This window comes from Mytilus edulis, chromosome 1 (genome assembly GCF_963676685.1).
Source record: "Mytilus edulis chromosome 1, xbMytEdul2.2, whole genome shotgun sequence".
NCBI lineage: Eukaryota > Metazoa > Mollusca > Bivalvia > Mytilida > Mytilidae > Mytilus > Mytilus edulis.
The window spans coordinates 78,744,514-78,760,618 of record NC_092344.1 but is presented as its reverse complement, the minus strand read 5'-3'; the positions used below and the strand labels follow the sequence as shown (position 1 = coordinate 78,760,618).

The 16,105-nt window shown below is 31.7% G+C and overlaps 1 protein-coding gene across 2 annotated transcripts; it reads left to right on the top strand.

Annotated features, from left to right (window-relative positions):
- Positions 1–17: 17 nt before the first annotated feature.
- Positions 18–15,771, top strand: LOC139491095 (prostaglandin reductase 1-like). 2 transcript variants are annotated; one of them, XM_071278443.1, is made up of 10 exons: positions 18–138; positions 2,588–2,732; positions 4,279–4,324; positions 5,490–5,549; positions 8,114–8,272; positions 9,145–9,262; positions 9,948–10,100; positions 11,812–11,917; positions 12,787–12,908; positions 15,185–15,539. In XM_071278443.1, exons 2-10 carry the CDS (start codon positions 2,627–2,629, stop codon positions 15,293–15,295), a joined length of 981 nt encoding a protein of 326 aa, XP_071134544.1. In that variant the 5' UTR covers positions 18–138; positions 2,588–2,626; the 3' UTR covers positions 15,296–15,539. The 2 variants fall into 2 exon arrangements, with proteins under 2 accessions (XP_071134544.1, XP_071134533.1); XM_071278432.1 differs by lacking the exon at positions 18–138 and adding an exon at positions 167–293 and having other exon boundaries at positions 15,185–15,771.
- Positions 15,772–16,105: the final 334 nt, after the last annotated feature.

Genomic DNA, 16,105 nt, shown 5'->3' with positions numbered 1-16,105 from the left:
CTTTAGCTTATATAATGGATTCCCAAAAGACTATGCCTAAGATTTTCTATCTATCTTGCTGTTAAAAATTCCAAATGTTTGTGACAAGTAATTGGAAGACCGAGAAACATAATAGTGTTCCTGAAAGAGGAGCTAGATGTGATTATCATACTTGTGCTCATTTCATCACTTCACTCCCCACTCCCCATGATCTCTATTTTGCTTTTTTTATTTTTCAATTTACGCATTTAACTTTGAAGTGCTCATACTTTAATTATTTAATGAAGACATTTTAATATTCCAAGAGAAGAAAGGTAATGTGCTTTCTGTAATAATGGAAAAAATGAAGATGAATAACATTTCTTATTACAATGTAACAGATGTACCTAAATGTTAAAACGAAAAATATTTATTACACAATAATATATTCATGATATTAGCAGAGACAGTTCCCAATTTGATGGGTTGTGCCCAACCTGTTGAAATTATTCTTTTTCCTAATAATTTTATATAATAGACAAATAATAATCGATAAAATAATTCATTGACCAAAAATATAATACATAAAAAAAACCTCTGATGTTCAGTGAACATCATTTGTGTTTTTAGGGGCATCGTCACTTCCGTTCCAATGTTGAGCGAGTGGTTGGAAAACTATAATACTATATTGCACAAATTATTTGGCAAATTAAATTCTCATAATGGACAATCAGCACTGCTGTCATTAGGGAATTGCAATTAAGTACTTACATAACATCCATTATTTCTACATGTAGTTTATCCTGCACAATGACGATCTCTAAGATGCTTGATGAACGTTAATAGTGCAGGGATACAGGCGATCCCCTCTATCTGGTAAATGACGTCATAATTAATTGATTTAATAAGGATTAATGGGATGTGGTTTAGATGCTTACCCTGCGTAGAATCTTTCTGAACAGTTTCAGACGGATGAACTCGAAAGTGGTCTATTGTATTATATGTCTCTGATATTAGGAAAAAGAATAATTTCAACAGGTTGGGCACAAACCATCAAATGGGGAAGTGTTTTCCAAATGAGTAACAATCCCTCATTTAAGTAATCATTAAAATTTGGTTAAGTGCTAAAAAACAAAATTTTGTGCTAATTACACATAATGGCAGAATAATTTTAACAACAAAACCATTGTATTTTAATTTATTTTAATAGTTATTCCATCAGTGGCGTAGCTTGCCTTCTGTTTATACCGAGGCAGGGGGTCAGCTGAAGCTATAGAGGTTTTTACAATCTGAACAAGAAAAAATCGTTATGAAAATAGTTGCTGTTCAATGTTATTTCATCATAATAATGTTAATTATGCCTTACTATCTATACTCAAAGCTATAAAAATAACAAAATATGACAGTGAAGGTATCACATTAGACAACCAATGAAAAGTCCTGACATGCTAGCAGTTACAGAAAGCAGGAACATATATACATATATACTGTATATTGACATACTGTTCCCAGCAGAAAGCCAGCTCAAATGCCTAATGTCTCCCAATATATTTCCAAGCTGTAGTACACTCTAATATAGTTGGCTGTACATCACACGTCATATCACAAGAAATCATGACCTTGCTCAGTGGATAGAAGAAACCTGTACAAAATGTTCAATACAGGGAAAAAAAACGCAAATATTAAGGTTTATTTGTAATAAGTTTTGTGATGATAATTTGTTTGGTCGTAGGTCACGAATCAACGAATCATAGATAATCCCCACAAAATGACTGCTGCATTGAACAAACAAATTTCAGGATAAACAAGGAGAAAAACATATGCTACATGTAAAGTGTAGCAAGGCACTTGTTTTCGTGGTGTATTCCTTCGAAGGTCTTGAAATTACATATTGAATGATTTTTAACTTTTTTTTTCATCACGATGAACATGACAACCGGCGAATAACTAACATTTACTGTATTCTGAAGTCTTCATTATAAATGAACAGTATTTGATTGATTTTTTTTATATATAAACTGACATTATGTATTAACTAACAGACATATTTCTCTGGAATTAGTGATTCCTTTAAATATTTTAAATTCCCTGCTTGTGAAAACGAACTATGAATTTAAAATAGCGATAATAAAACTTGTGAACCACATCTTATAAATTATTTTCTGTGCACTATAATGTATAAATGTAAATGCATATTTTGTTTTGTTTAGTACCAAAGTCAATGAACATAATCGTAGGGGAACATGTCAACCCTTATAAATGAGGGTTTGAATGCTTAGAATGTGATTATCAAATATTTATTTTACCGTAAAGGGTATTTCCAAGTAGAGGAGGGAAAATTAATTCAAATGTTCCCATAAGTCTGTAATAATTCGTAAAGGGTATGAATCAATATGAATCAATAACCGCGCCAACAAGACATATCAAGTTGCTACATTATTGTTTAGTAGCCAGTTTGTTGCAGTAATCATTTAAAAGAAAATACAGTGAAGGAAAATATTTTTTTTCTTTTTTTTTTACTGAGGCAGTTGCCTCGGTTGCCTCAACGTAAGCTACGCCCCTGTCCATGTAAAGTGTTGTTGTTTTAGGTCTGACTAAGGACCTTCTACAAAGTTAATTAATATTGTAGGAAAGTACTTTGTGAAGAAAGACAGTCTGATTATACACAATGGTGAAAGCAAAAGTATGGAAGATAAAGGCAATGTTTCATGGGGAACCAAAGGAAGATGATCTGGAACTTGTGGAAGAAGATTTGCCTGATTTAAAGGAAGGAGGCAAGATTATATTTATAGATCTTGCTTTTAGAATATTCGCTATATTTTAAATAGGACAAACTGCGGGGGTAAACATGGTAAACATGGTAAATAAACTAAAAGTTTAAACTGAATCAAATTGAGAAAAAAGCCTAAAACACCATTTTACAGAATTTATTAGTGCCATATATGCATATCCAGTTAAAAGGTTATTTTTTCTAATTTTTGTGTTTTGTTCATTCAGTTACTGTCATGACTGTTGTATAATTTTTGTTATAGCTGACATGTTGATGACACCCAATGGTATTCAATAGTTTAGTGTTGTTTGATTTATTTGTTTAACTCCTCTGAAAGCACATGCAAGCTCCTTTTAATAGGTCAAATGATGTGGTGATAAACTTTAAATGCTTAAATAAAAGCTAGCACCTCTATGACTCCTCTCATGGTATATGAGTATTTACAGAATTATTTTGTGACACATGTTCATATATATTTATATCACACCCTTTGCCTCTACACCTGCATCCCATTGAAAGGGATGACATTGCTTGTTGCTTCCCATTGAACATATTTAATCATGTTAATTACTGCATCCCATCCTCATGAATATGCATGAAATATTTTCTTCTGGAAGTTAAGCTAGCAACAATCAATCAATTAACCCTGCATACTTCGTATAGCGAAAATCCCCATGGCCATATGAGCATGGTGCCCTTCTGTTTCATATTACATAGATGAAATACAAGTGGAAACTGTTCAGAAAGATTTGGTGTGGGGTAAGCATCCAAACCACCTCCCATTAATCCTTATCAAATGTGTTGTTCTGCCTTTTTAGCTTACCTGGCCCACAGGGCCAGGTGAAGTTTTCTCATCACTTGGCGTCCTTAGTTTGTTATCGTTGTACGTTAATTTTTAGAAAATCTGAAACTTATCTGCAAAATTCAACCAAACTTGGCCACAATCATCATTGGGGTATCTTGTTTAAAAATGTGTTCAATGACCCAGTCAACCTACCAAGATTGCCACCATAGATAAAAATAGAACATAGGGGTAAAATATAGATTTTGTCTTATATCGTCATTCTGTTGTTAAAGTTTATGAAATTTTAACAACTTTCTTAAACTTTTCTGAATTTCTTCTAAACATGGACAGAAGCTTCTTACAATTAAAAGATAATCTAGAGAAAAATTTTAATAATTTTTTCCCCATTTTTGTTGAGCCAGCAACTAACAGCAAAAGGAGGCAAGACAATGGGTTCCAGGAGACCCTTACAAATTTTACGTTTATAGATAGGAATTTTAAAACAAAACTCAGATACAGATAAAAGTTGGTTATTGTCATAGAAAAAACAAGATTGACCAATATACCATGATATTTTTGTAATATATATTATATATTTGGTACTTGTGTGTTCCTGTAAAAGTATCATAAGTGTATTATTGTTGAACTGCTTGTTATAAGTTTTAAATGTAATGAATTTTAAAATTTTATAGTATCTAGTAAATTTTAATTGATTTTAAGATGTCATGATGATCAATCTTGCCTAATCTTATTATTTTCTTTTCAGAAATGTTAATAGAAGCACTATATTTGTCAGTGGATCCATACATGAGGTACTTCAGAGTGTTATATAATTTTATAAAATATGTTAGCCCATTATTCACATCTTGTTGTGGAGGAGAAAGCCTTTTCAATGAAATGAATTTTGTCCCAACTCAATTTCCTGTTCACTTTTATATACCATGCTATACCATGCTATACTACGGTGACTTGACTGTAAGTGTTGCTCTTCACCTATTGAAACTTATTCAAAATTCTGACCAAATTGCAATTTGTTTTATAAAAACCAAACTGTTGAACTTGGTAGAAATTTGAATAAACTGCTGTTGAAAACCAGTCAAGTCATGAAAAAGCAAGGGGATAAAATAAAGCATACTGACAGTCCTATAATAGTTATCAAAGGTACCAGGATTATAGTTTAGTAAGCCAGACGTGTGTTTCATCTACATAAGACTCATCAGTGACGCTTATATCAAAATATTTATAATCCAAAAGAGTACAAAGTTGAAGAGCATTGAGGATTCAAAATTTCAAAAAGTTGTGCTAAAAATGGCTAAGGTAATCTATGCATTGGATATAAGACTTTTATTCCACTTCAATGTCATGATGAAGAATCAATCCAACAGTTTGTATAGAAATTTTATTGTTATTATCATGATTAAGATAATGATAGATAGTAATTTTGAACTGCCTTAAAAATGATAAAAAAGACAAAAATGTCCAAACTAAGCTTGCATACAATTTTTCTTTTCCAAAAGTCTTCTATACTCATAAGAATCAGACATCATTTGAATTAAAACATCTTACAATACATTTTTAGGAAGTTTCAATGGGAGGTAATCAATTTTTTTTTTTAAAAGACTTGTATATTAAAAATAATGTCAGATGTTTTACGTTATCTCCCAACTCCAATGGAATCTTACTAACAATGTACATTAATTTCACATATATTTTATTGAATATAAGATGTTTTAATTACAAAAGAGATTTTCATTACAGTAAATGGGAAAATATTTAGGAAATTTTATGTGTCATTGTCTAAATTGAAGCTTAGCTATCCAATTATTCAAACTTATAATAGATCTACAGTTATATTAAATTATGATAGGTAATATTTAACAATTTATGCATTTAACAAAGTTTTTTTCAAGTGTTTATGGCTTTATTATTGTCTACAATAGATCTTTATTGCTTACAAAACCATTTGTATGATTTCAGACCTTTTGTATCAGATAGAGCTAAAGTTGGAGATGCTATGATTGGTGAGCAGATTGCAAGGTATATTTAAGTGTCAAGTAAATGATGAATATATATATTGTACAGTTATTATAACATATCACTTAGATAGCTTTTCTCACAAAAACACTTCATGACAAAAACTACCAATCTTCTGTCAGGCAATGCTAAGCAACTAACAATTTCCTGGAAGCCAGTAAAATTTATGCAAAACAATTTTTAGTGATCATCGCCTTCAAGCAAAATCCAGCTGCTATCTTTAGCAGACACTAATCAGACCCTAATTGTATAGAGCCAATCACAAATAAAAGAACGAAGCAATATCGAAAAGCTTATATCTAATGTAAATCATATTTAAAAATCTTTTTAACCCTTTCCTCCATTGAACTTTTTTTTTTGCATACTTGATTTGCATAGGATTTTTTTAACTCCTAAGTTGCGTTTTGTATACTGCAAAATTGTTTATTTAGTACGCATATCCTGGAGCCCTCTTTTCATAAGCCCTAGCAAAAGCCCTTGTTCCGCGATAGAAAATTTAATTACAAACACAAAAAGACATATAAAATAGCTCGAATTTCAACTCGAAATCTTAATTAATCTAAATGAGACTTAAATTCGAATCTTACTCAAACTCTACCTCAAGAAGTGACTCAAATTCAAAGTTGCAACTAGAACTCTGCCTTTAAATGTGACTCAAGCTCAAAGCCCAACTCAAAACTCAATGCTAACTAGAACTTTAATTCTAAGCATGAGTTGAATTCGAAAACAAACTCAAAGTTTAACTCAATCAGTAACCCGAACTTTAATTTGAACACTAATTAGATGGATGGCCACACGCATTCAAGGCACATACAACATGGAAATCTATCTAAAAATAGAACAGGTTTTTCCGAATTGGTCACATGGTTTTACCTCATCAAGTAATGGGATAACCACATCAAAGAATGGCAAGACCACATCAAATAATGAAACAAACACATCAAGTAGTGTAAAATCGTCAAATTAGTAAACATCATTACGTAATATTAAAACCATATAAAGAATAGACAAATCATCATTACGAAATAACAAAACCACATCATGTAATGAAACAACTACATTACGTTAGGTCTCATACACATCAAGTAATGTTAAAACCACATTGACTAATGAAACAACCATATTAAATAATGGTGAAACCACATCGAGTAATGACAAAACTATATCAAGTCAATACGAAACCATATCGTGTAATATCGAAATATCATTAAGTAATGACTATTCCATATTGAGTTATATTAAAACATCCTCACGTTATGTCAAAACCATATTAAGTAAAGACAAAATATCATTAAGTAATAATAAAACACATAGAGTAATATCAGAGTTCCACATAAGACAGCTGTGGCGCTCCATAACTTGACATTAAGGTCTTTGATAAAGGTCCTACTTGTTTCCGGAAAAAGGCGTACGCCTTTCGCCGGTGGCGAACGCCCGGTGCACTTGTTTCATAAAATTTTGGATGCGTGCGCAATAACGGCTTACGCCGCCCTCGCCTATCTCAGGACTCAGGCGAAGGCGGCGCATTTTCATTTCAAGATGGCGGAAAGAGTGTAAGTGAGAAAAACTAAAGGTTACAAATACTGAAAAACAACCAGTAAACGAAAAAATATTATTTTTATAAGCAATTTATCTTCATACTTCGAAGATGGTGAAGAGAACACGTTCTTTTTTTTAAAACATAATAATTAATCTTTAAACCTATCACAAAACAGAAAATTTCTTTAAAAACAAAGCAATGACAACCTAAAATACAATTAAATTAAGATAATAAAAATATTAAAGCATGAATATTTTCGTCAATGTTTTAATAAAACTCCTTAAATATGTAATTATGCAAAAATGCAGATTTAAAGGCTAAATTATTATTTTCCTAATGTTGGATGATATGCCGGTTTACTTGTTTTGAGTCAAAATACGGCGTACGCCGTTAGCCGTTCGCCTATCCTTTGTGAAACAAGTTGGACCGATGTAAATCTTGGATTACCCTGATTTGCAATGAAGTATTGAAATTCTTGCATGACAAAAAGGAAAAAAAATAAAAACTTTAAAACCTGTTTTGGCCTTTAAATGAGAAAAACCTTTAGGGTTAACATATACAAAAATGAGAAGATACCTATGGAGAAATCAAAAATCATAATTTGAAGAGAGAAAAGCAACATCCCAAAAGAAAAGGAAAACCAAAGAATAGTTCACAAAACTCTTAACAAAAAACTAAAATTGAGCAGGCAGGATATCTAGTTACTGCTCCTCTATTGGAATCCATCGTGCTGCTCATTACAGTTTAAAATTTTGGCAATTAGTCACATTATGGCTGTGACAAATGGAACACTCTATGGTTATCTGTAACATACTTATTCCAAACAATGATGGCATCAGTAAATTTGATTCAATGTGTCGTTAAATTTAATTCAATGGTATTCTTGTATGTAGTGACCCTCTGTGTCTCTCTTTTTTTGTAGTAAGCGTTATAAACTGTTTGAAAATGATGATCCTTTCAGTGAATGAAAAAGACATTTTTTTTTGTGTGGTATTTTTACCAGCATTGTTTCTCTTCATTATTCCAGAGTGATAGAAAGTAAAAACAGTCACTATCCAGTTGGAACAATAGTACGTACCCATGCAGGATGGAGAACACATACAGTCACTTCAAAACTGACTCGTCATATGCCAGAGCTTGGAGATCTTCCCTTGTCTACAGCTCTTGGTGTTGTGGGAATGCCTGGGTAAGGTTTGTTTCCTTGAACTTTGATTATGTTTTCAACGTTATTGGTAGGCCTCGATAAGCAGTATGCCAGTAACTAGATCGCTATTCTTGTCTTCAGCCTTACTGAACTTTCAGTGGTAAGTTTCTGTGAATACTCAGGATGACAAAATAGTTTGAATGATAAATCCAGAAATATTGAACTTGTCAAGTTCAAGAACTAGATCTAGAACCTGGCAGATTTTCTTATCATTGTAGTACCGGTACCTTTATTTTCTTAAAATTCAAGGGGATATTTCAAGCTTTAAAGTACTTTAGCAAAAATGAGTGAAAGGATAGATAAGTTTTTGTTTTTTGATAACCACCAGAGAACAAATCTTTTATAGTCTATTTACTTGCTGTGTTGAAGACCAATTAAGGGCCAATTTCCATTCTAAATTTTATTTGCATTTGCACAATTTTGAGAACTAAATTCGCCCAAAATAGGTAGTGGACCTATATTTTTATGTCCCATTTATGGGCATTAAGTTTTCTGGTCTGTACGTCCGTTCGTCCATCCTGTTATCAGTTCTTCAGTTCATTGGTTTGCCGTCTGTCTGTCAGTCTGTCCCGCTTCAGGTTTAAGTTTTTGGTTAAATTTATGGTCGAGGTAGTTTTTGATAAAGTTGAAGTCCAATCAACTTGAAACTTAGTACACATGTTCCCCATGATATGATATTTCTAATTTTAATGCCAAATTAGAGTTTTTACCACAATTTCATGGTCCACTGAACATAGAAAATGATAGTGTGGATGGGGCATCAGTGGACTATGGACACATTCTTGTTGGGCTGAATTTTGAAAGTTATCTTGTAGTGTATTCACCTGATCTAATGAAAATAATGGTGTTTACAGGATGGCTGGTTATTTTGGTTTTCTTGAAATATGTAAACCATCAGAGGGAGAAACAGTTTTGGTGAACACTGCTTCTGGTGCAGTTGGCAGTGTGGTGGGACAGATTGCGAAGATAAAGGTATTTTTACATACTTAATTAAAAAAAGATGAGATCTACATACATATATTTAAAACATGGCTGAAATTTCTGTAGCTAACAACATTTTCCCATAAAATGATGATTTTTACCAAATTTGTTCATATTATGTTAAACTATAACAGTTAGAGAGAAACTTGAAACAGAAAATGGAAGTAAGTAAGTACAAGATCATCAGTAAAGAGATAATTCATGAATGTATTCTAATCCTTAATTTTGGAGAGAGGTCATTGTTGAAAGTGCACATACATCCAGGTTAGCAACACAGGCTCTAGAGTCTCTTTTTGCCCACCCCAATATGTCAAAGATGGTATCAACATCTGATGAGTTTGCCTTTCTACTTACCTTTTCAGTTATGGTGTCATGTCAGAGTTGTTGCACAGACCTACTTGGTCTCTTTCTTAGCATAATATTTATATCTAATTGATACAAAAATAATTAGATGTGGTATGATTGCTATTAGACGACTAACTGCCAAAGTTAAAATGAAGTGGATGTAAGCAGTTAAAAGCAACCATATGACCTTCAACAATGAGAAAACAATATACCATAGAAAGTAGTTATATAAATAATCCTGGTGTATTTAAAAGAACCAAATTCACTTTGTTTGGTGGTAATTAATTTATACATCTCTATTTATGTAGTTGGTTTAACTTTTCCTTTGTAGAAATGTAAGGTAATAGGCTTTGCAGGGACAGAGGAGAAATGTCAGTGGTTAAGGGATATAGGATTCGATTATGCTTACAATTATAAAACAGTCAAGTTAGATGAGGCATTAACAGAAGCTGCTCCGGAAGGAATAGATTGCTATTTTGATAATGTAAGTGTTAATCAAGACTTCAACAAAAACAGTATATGAAATTGACAGCTTTCATGTCTTACATTTATTTTTTTAGACTTTGGCCAGGATTTTTTAATTTGTTGGTTTACGGATCCGCCGACCCAATTTTGCCGATTTCCAGAATAAAAATAAAAATGACTTTTCATGCTTTTTTATTCCCGCCGACCCTAACAAATGCATTATCCCTGAAAAATAATTAAAATATCCTTTTTTTTATGAAATGAAATGCTTTATTCACTAACAAAATTGATAACACTTTCTGTTGTGAAAAATAAAACTTCCAGTTTACGTTTCTAAAAAAGACGAATCAATTATAACTGACCTTGAAATGTCGTTTGTGCAATTAATTTTGCGAAACGAAACCTGTGTTAAAAACCAATTACACAATAAGTTCGTTTCCCTAATTTATCATCCGTCTGTAAGATGCATCATCTCATAGAAATAGACTTGTCTAAATGTGGACAGGTGGAAGACATCAAGTTAAAGTATTGAATACTGTATTAACTAATCATTTGGAATTTTATTTTTTCATAGATAATTAAAAATATCGTCCTTTTGGATAAAAAAACGGGAATGCATGACAACAGATTAACCCGATATTTTCGTTTTTCCGGTGGACGAGTCTATTACGTTTTTGACAGGTGTGTTAAAACTTATTTTCGTACGATGTTTTTACATTTTTTTTCTTTATCAGTTTTCGTGCTTTAAGATCATTATTCACCAAGTTTTCTGGAATTGATTAAGAGCTACATGAATCTGTTTTTCTTGTTTGTGAAATGACGATTTAATTTCGTCTTTGTCCGTGCACACACTTTTTTACGGGAAATTATTAGACAATGCCATGCGATGTTTATGACAGATGAGCAATAATATTTCATTGAACTAAAATTTAAGAAATGATGACAAAATAGCATAACAAACATATTGTTAGAAAGGTGAAATATATATTTATTTTGCATATTTTTCTGTCTTGAAAGATATTTTTTCTTTTTTTTTCCCGACCGACCGATCCGACTTTTTCAAGGGGAAAATCCATAAACCAACAAATTAAAAAAACGTGGCCTTAAAATCAACGCCATAAAACTCCTTTTAGGAAATAAAAATTACTATGTTTAGTTCTTATAGAATGTTGATTCAGAAAACATAATGGCAATATGTTTCTTATGGTAGGATATAAAATTTCATAAAGTAGTTGAAAAACACTATTGAAGTTATTCTATGAAATATTTGGATAATTGTTCGTTTAAATATGAATTATTCCATGTGCTTTTCCATTATAAATTGAGGCAGATAGACATGAAAAATTTGACAATTTTGTATTGAACATAATGTCATTGCCTAATATTTAAGAGTATTTTAAAGTTCTTTTTCCAATACAAATCATAAAACGAAGGATCAAAGGGAAATTTGTTTAAATTACTGACAAATAGAAATACAGGAAATCGGGTATGTGATTTATCCACAATGATCTCCCTAACTTGGGATAGGCACATTGACATGGTTGGGTAAAATTAATGTTTTCTGTACTCAACCTTCCCACTCGTCATCAAAAATAACACTTATTCAAACTCAGTTGAGGAAAAGGCATCATCAAAAATATAATCTAAAGATGCCTCAGACACCTGCTAGTTATGAGGTGCTACAGTTAATTGTACATCCTGTATACAACACTTATCATTATTTTTACTAGGTAGGAGGAGAGTTTACAACAACAGTCCTGGAACACATGAAAACATTTGGGAGAATTTCAGTATGTGGTACCATCTCAGGCTATAATGCAACAGAACAACCAAAAGGTCAGTATGTATAACATTGGAAAAAGAGGGATATGGGACCCATAGGATGCAACATGAACAATAATTAAGTGTAGTTGCCTGATTATTAGAACAAATACAAGATATAATTGCTTGTTTCACACCTCAGTAATAGCAGGAAGGTTATTAACAATAGAAAATAATAAGCACAAACTGGCACCTGACAGTAAGATATAAAGACAATCCCTTATTTAATAGTTAGTTGTTGATAGTAACTATTATATTTATTTTTTAAAGTAAATTTTCCAGAGAGATAAATGGATTTCTATGTTAGGGGGTAATATAAAAATGAAAAGATGTGGTATGATTGCCAATGAGTCAACTTTTTATCAGGTACCTGATGAATGATGTGCAAGTACTATTTTTTGTTGCCCAATGAAGGCAGTTATGTTCATAAAACCTACAAACAAACTGAAAATTAAAGGAAATCCATAATAGATTGGTAGCAAAACTTTGAAAGAAAAGTGAAGTTGAATAGGGAAGGTAACAACAGTAGATTACATCAAATTTAATAACTTTCAAACCTAATTTATATCTTATACGATGGAAAATAGAACAACCTTGAGACTTTATTTTATAAATGAAATTAACACTATTTATAAGGTGCATAAGAAAATATGGAGCTATAAGTTTGAAAGGAGATGAGGTGAGATTAATGCAAATGAGATAAGGACCTTGTCTGGATAATCCAACATGTTCCATTAAAATACTTCCTGTATTCCAGTCCAATCAGAAACTTGATTGTATTTTTCCCAATTTAGTTACCATAGTGTTGTTCAAATGGGCACTTTCTCAGAATGGACTTTCATATTAGTATGCTCATATTTTTATCTTTATTGATCAATTTGTAGGAATTTCACCATTTCCAACTATCCTCTTCAAACAGCTGTCTGTGCAGGGTTTTATTATTTCTGGTAAATGGTTGGACAGATACCCTGAAGGAGAAAAACAAATGGCACAATGGATTAAAGAGGTAATTACTTTTCTTTTAAATATTTTTTCTTTTTACAAAAAATGATTTTTCATATACGGTAAATTTTAAAGCTTTTATAGCTTTTCAATCAAAAATAAAACTACAGTAGGGATATAAAATTTGTTCACATATGTTACATAGTATGTCATCATGATTTTTAAGAAACTGTGACATTCTGTCAAACATTGTTTACATTCATCACTACCCAAGCATAGGTTTTATTCAATATTTTCTGTTCATACTTTGTTTTACCTTTTATTTCAAAAGCAATTAAAAGATATATATATATATATATATATATATATAAGTGCCTATAAATAGCAGCACATGACATACAAATCTATGGGAGTGTGGATTAATCAGTACAGAGATTAATTCAATTACACAAATAAAATTATAGATTGCCTAACAATGTAATTTTAACACACTATTTAGTATGTAAATATAAGAATGTTTAAAATATTTACAAAATGATGAAAATAAACGCAATATTTCGCTAGACCAACTAGCTTTATCAAGCGTGCATCTATCCAGGTGAAATCGGATGTAGATGATAAGAAACTTTTGCAGCTCAACGTCTGTGTTGCACTGAACTGCCTTCAAAATAAGAAAATTTTGCAGCTCAATGTATATGACCTCTTGCATTTAGCTGCTTTGAAAATAAGAAAATTTTGCAGCTTAATGTACATGTTGCACTTGGATTTAGCTACTTTAAAAATACATAATTGGTAGTTGAAGTTAGCAACGTCCATTGGCCAATATTACGGGATAATCAAGAGAATATGCTCTACTGAAAATACGAAAAATGCTAGACTTGGACAACTTCGTAAACATCTAGTTGTTCGAGGATACAATAACAACATTATTGATAGCGCTTTCGAAAGAGCAAACAAAACTAGTCGCCAAGAACTTCTTGAGTACAAAGATAAGAATAAAGCAGCTAACAGAACACCCCTTGTACTCACTTACCATCCTGATTTTAAAAATGTGTCATCCATTGTTCAGAAGCATTGGAAAATTATAGAAAATGATTTAAATCTAAAAAAAGTATTTTCTTCACCACCAGTCATGGCCTTCAGAAGACCTAAAAACATCCGTGACAAATTAGTGACATCTGTATTAACCAAGCAGCCTAATCCATCGCCCGGTTGCTACAAACAATGTGGTCGAAGGAATTGTTTGTGTTGTAAAGCTGCCAATACAAGCAGTTCTTTCATCAGCTCCGTTACTAAACAAAATTATACCATCTACTCTAATTCCAACTGTAAAACGGAGAACTCAATTTATATATTAACATGTGACACTTGTGGCATTCAGTATGTGGGAGAAACAATGGACAAATTTAATATTCGGCTCAATAACCATCGTTCATCGTACAAAACCAACAAAAACTGTCCTCTCACAAGACATCTTCGTTCAACGAAACATCCTTTTGATAATGTCACTTTCCAAATTATAGAAGTCAACACCGAATGGGACACCACGGCGAGAAGGAGAAGAGAAAACTTTTGGATCCACCAACTCCACACTTTAGAACCTGATGGTCTTAACGAAAAAGACGAAAAAAGATACAGGAAAGATAAAGAATAATTTAAAACAAAGCATCGTCCTTTTTATCCCGTAATATTGGCCAATGGACGTTGCTAACTTCAACTACCAATTATGTATTTTTAAAGTAGCTAAATCCAAGTGCAACATGTACATTAAGCTGCAAAATTTTCTTATTTTCAAAGCAGCTAAATGCAAGAGGTCATATACATTGAGCTGCAAAATTTTCTTATTTTGAAGGCAGTTCAGTGCAACACAGACGTTGAGCAGCAAAAGTTTCTTATCATCTACATCCGATTTCACCTGGATAGATGCACGCTTGATAAAGCTAGTTGGTCTAGCGAAATATTGCGTTTATTTTCATCATTTTGTAAATATTTTAAACATTCTTATATTTACATACTAAATAGTGTGTTAAAATTACATTGTTAGGCAATCTATATATATATATATATATATATAAATGAGTCTGAAAGATTGTGTAACAATACCGATAAATAGATGGAAAACAAAACACTAAAAAGTGTTGAATATCATTGCACAAAGATGGAAAAACTGAACAGATCTATTTATCGGTATTGTTACAAAATCTTTCAGACTCATATAATTTTTCCTGTTTGTGTAGTATTGTCAATTTTGATGATCCAATACCTATTAAGTTTACTGGTTGGTAGATTCTTATAGACTCTATATATATATATATATATATACTATGTGATACTTTTCAGGGTAAAATGAAGTACAGAGAGACAGTAACAGAGGGTATAGAGAATATGTATACAGCATTCCAGGGACTATTTAAAGGAACAAATATTGGGAAAGCAATAATCAAATGTTAAAATATACATCATTTATTATATTTCAGCTATAAAACTTCAGCTTTGAAAAATGTTGGCATCATGTTGCTATCCTAATTTGTTCTCTTGAATAATGAAAAAAGAAAATTAAGTAATATGACCAAAAAATAATGAAAGGCTTGGTAACATAATCTTAATGCTTTTAAAGTATTTATAACAAAATTGTTTAAGTTTTACTGGAATAGGTAATGAGTTCAATTAACTTGAGAAATAAAAGTTTACTTTAGCAGACATTTTACAATTATGTCTAGGCTAAGGAAGGTAAATTAAAATGAATGTGCCATTTTAAGCTCAAGTAAAGTGCACAGATGTTGGTGTTATATTTAGCAAATTAAACATATCACTGCTTGAGACGTAGAGCAAATTTAATGTATTATGAGTATATTTTATTGTATTAAAGCTTCAAAACATATAAAGTGCTTGTTATAAGATTAAGTTTAATTAAAATTCTCTTACTTCTTATGGTTATTTGTTTGATTGTATACAAAGCCAAGTTCTGTGTTTTGTCACAAGTTCATGGAGGTATCTTAATGAGGAAAAAGGAAGTGCCAGGGTTAATCACAGTTTTTTGGTGACAAGCCCTTACAAAGAGTCTGTACTTCAATTGTGTTTTGAATTATAATTGCCTTTAATATATGTCTATTTCAACTCTAGTCCAAGCTTGTCAGGCAAAACAGCCGTTGGACGTCAGAGTAATCTTGGACTATATCAACTCCAATGTTACAACCTAATTTTTTTTCGTTTTATGTATGAATGAGAGGATTAAGATAGTACTACTACAGGCAGATATGT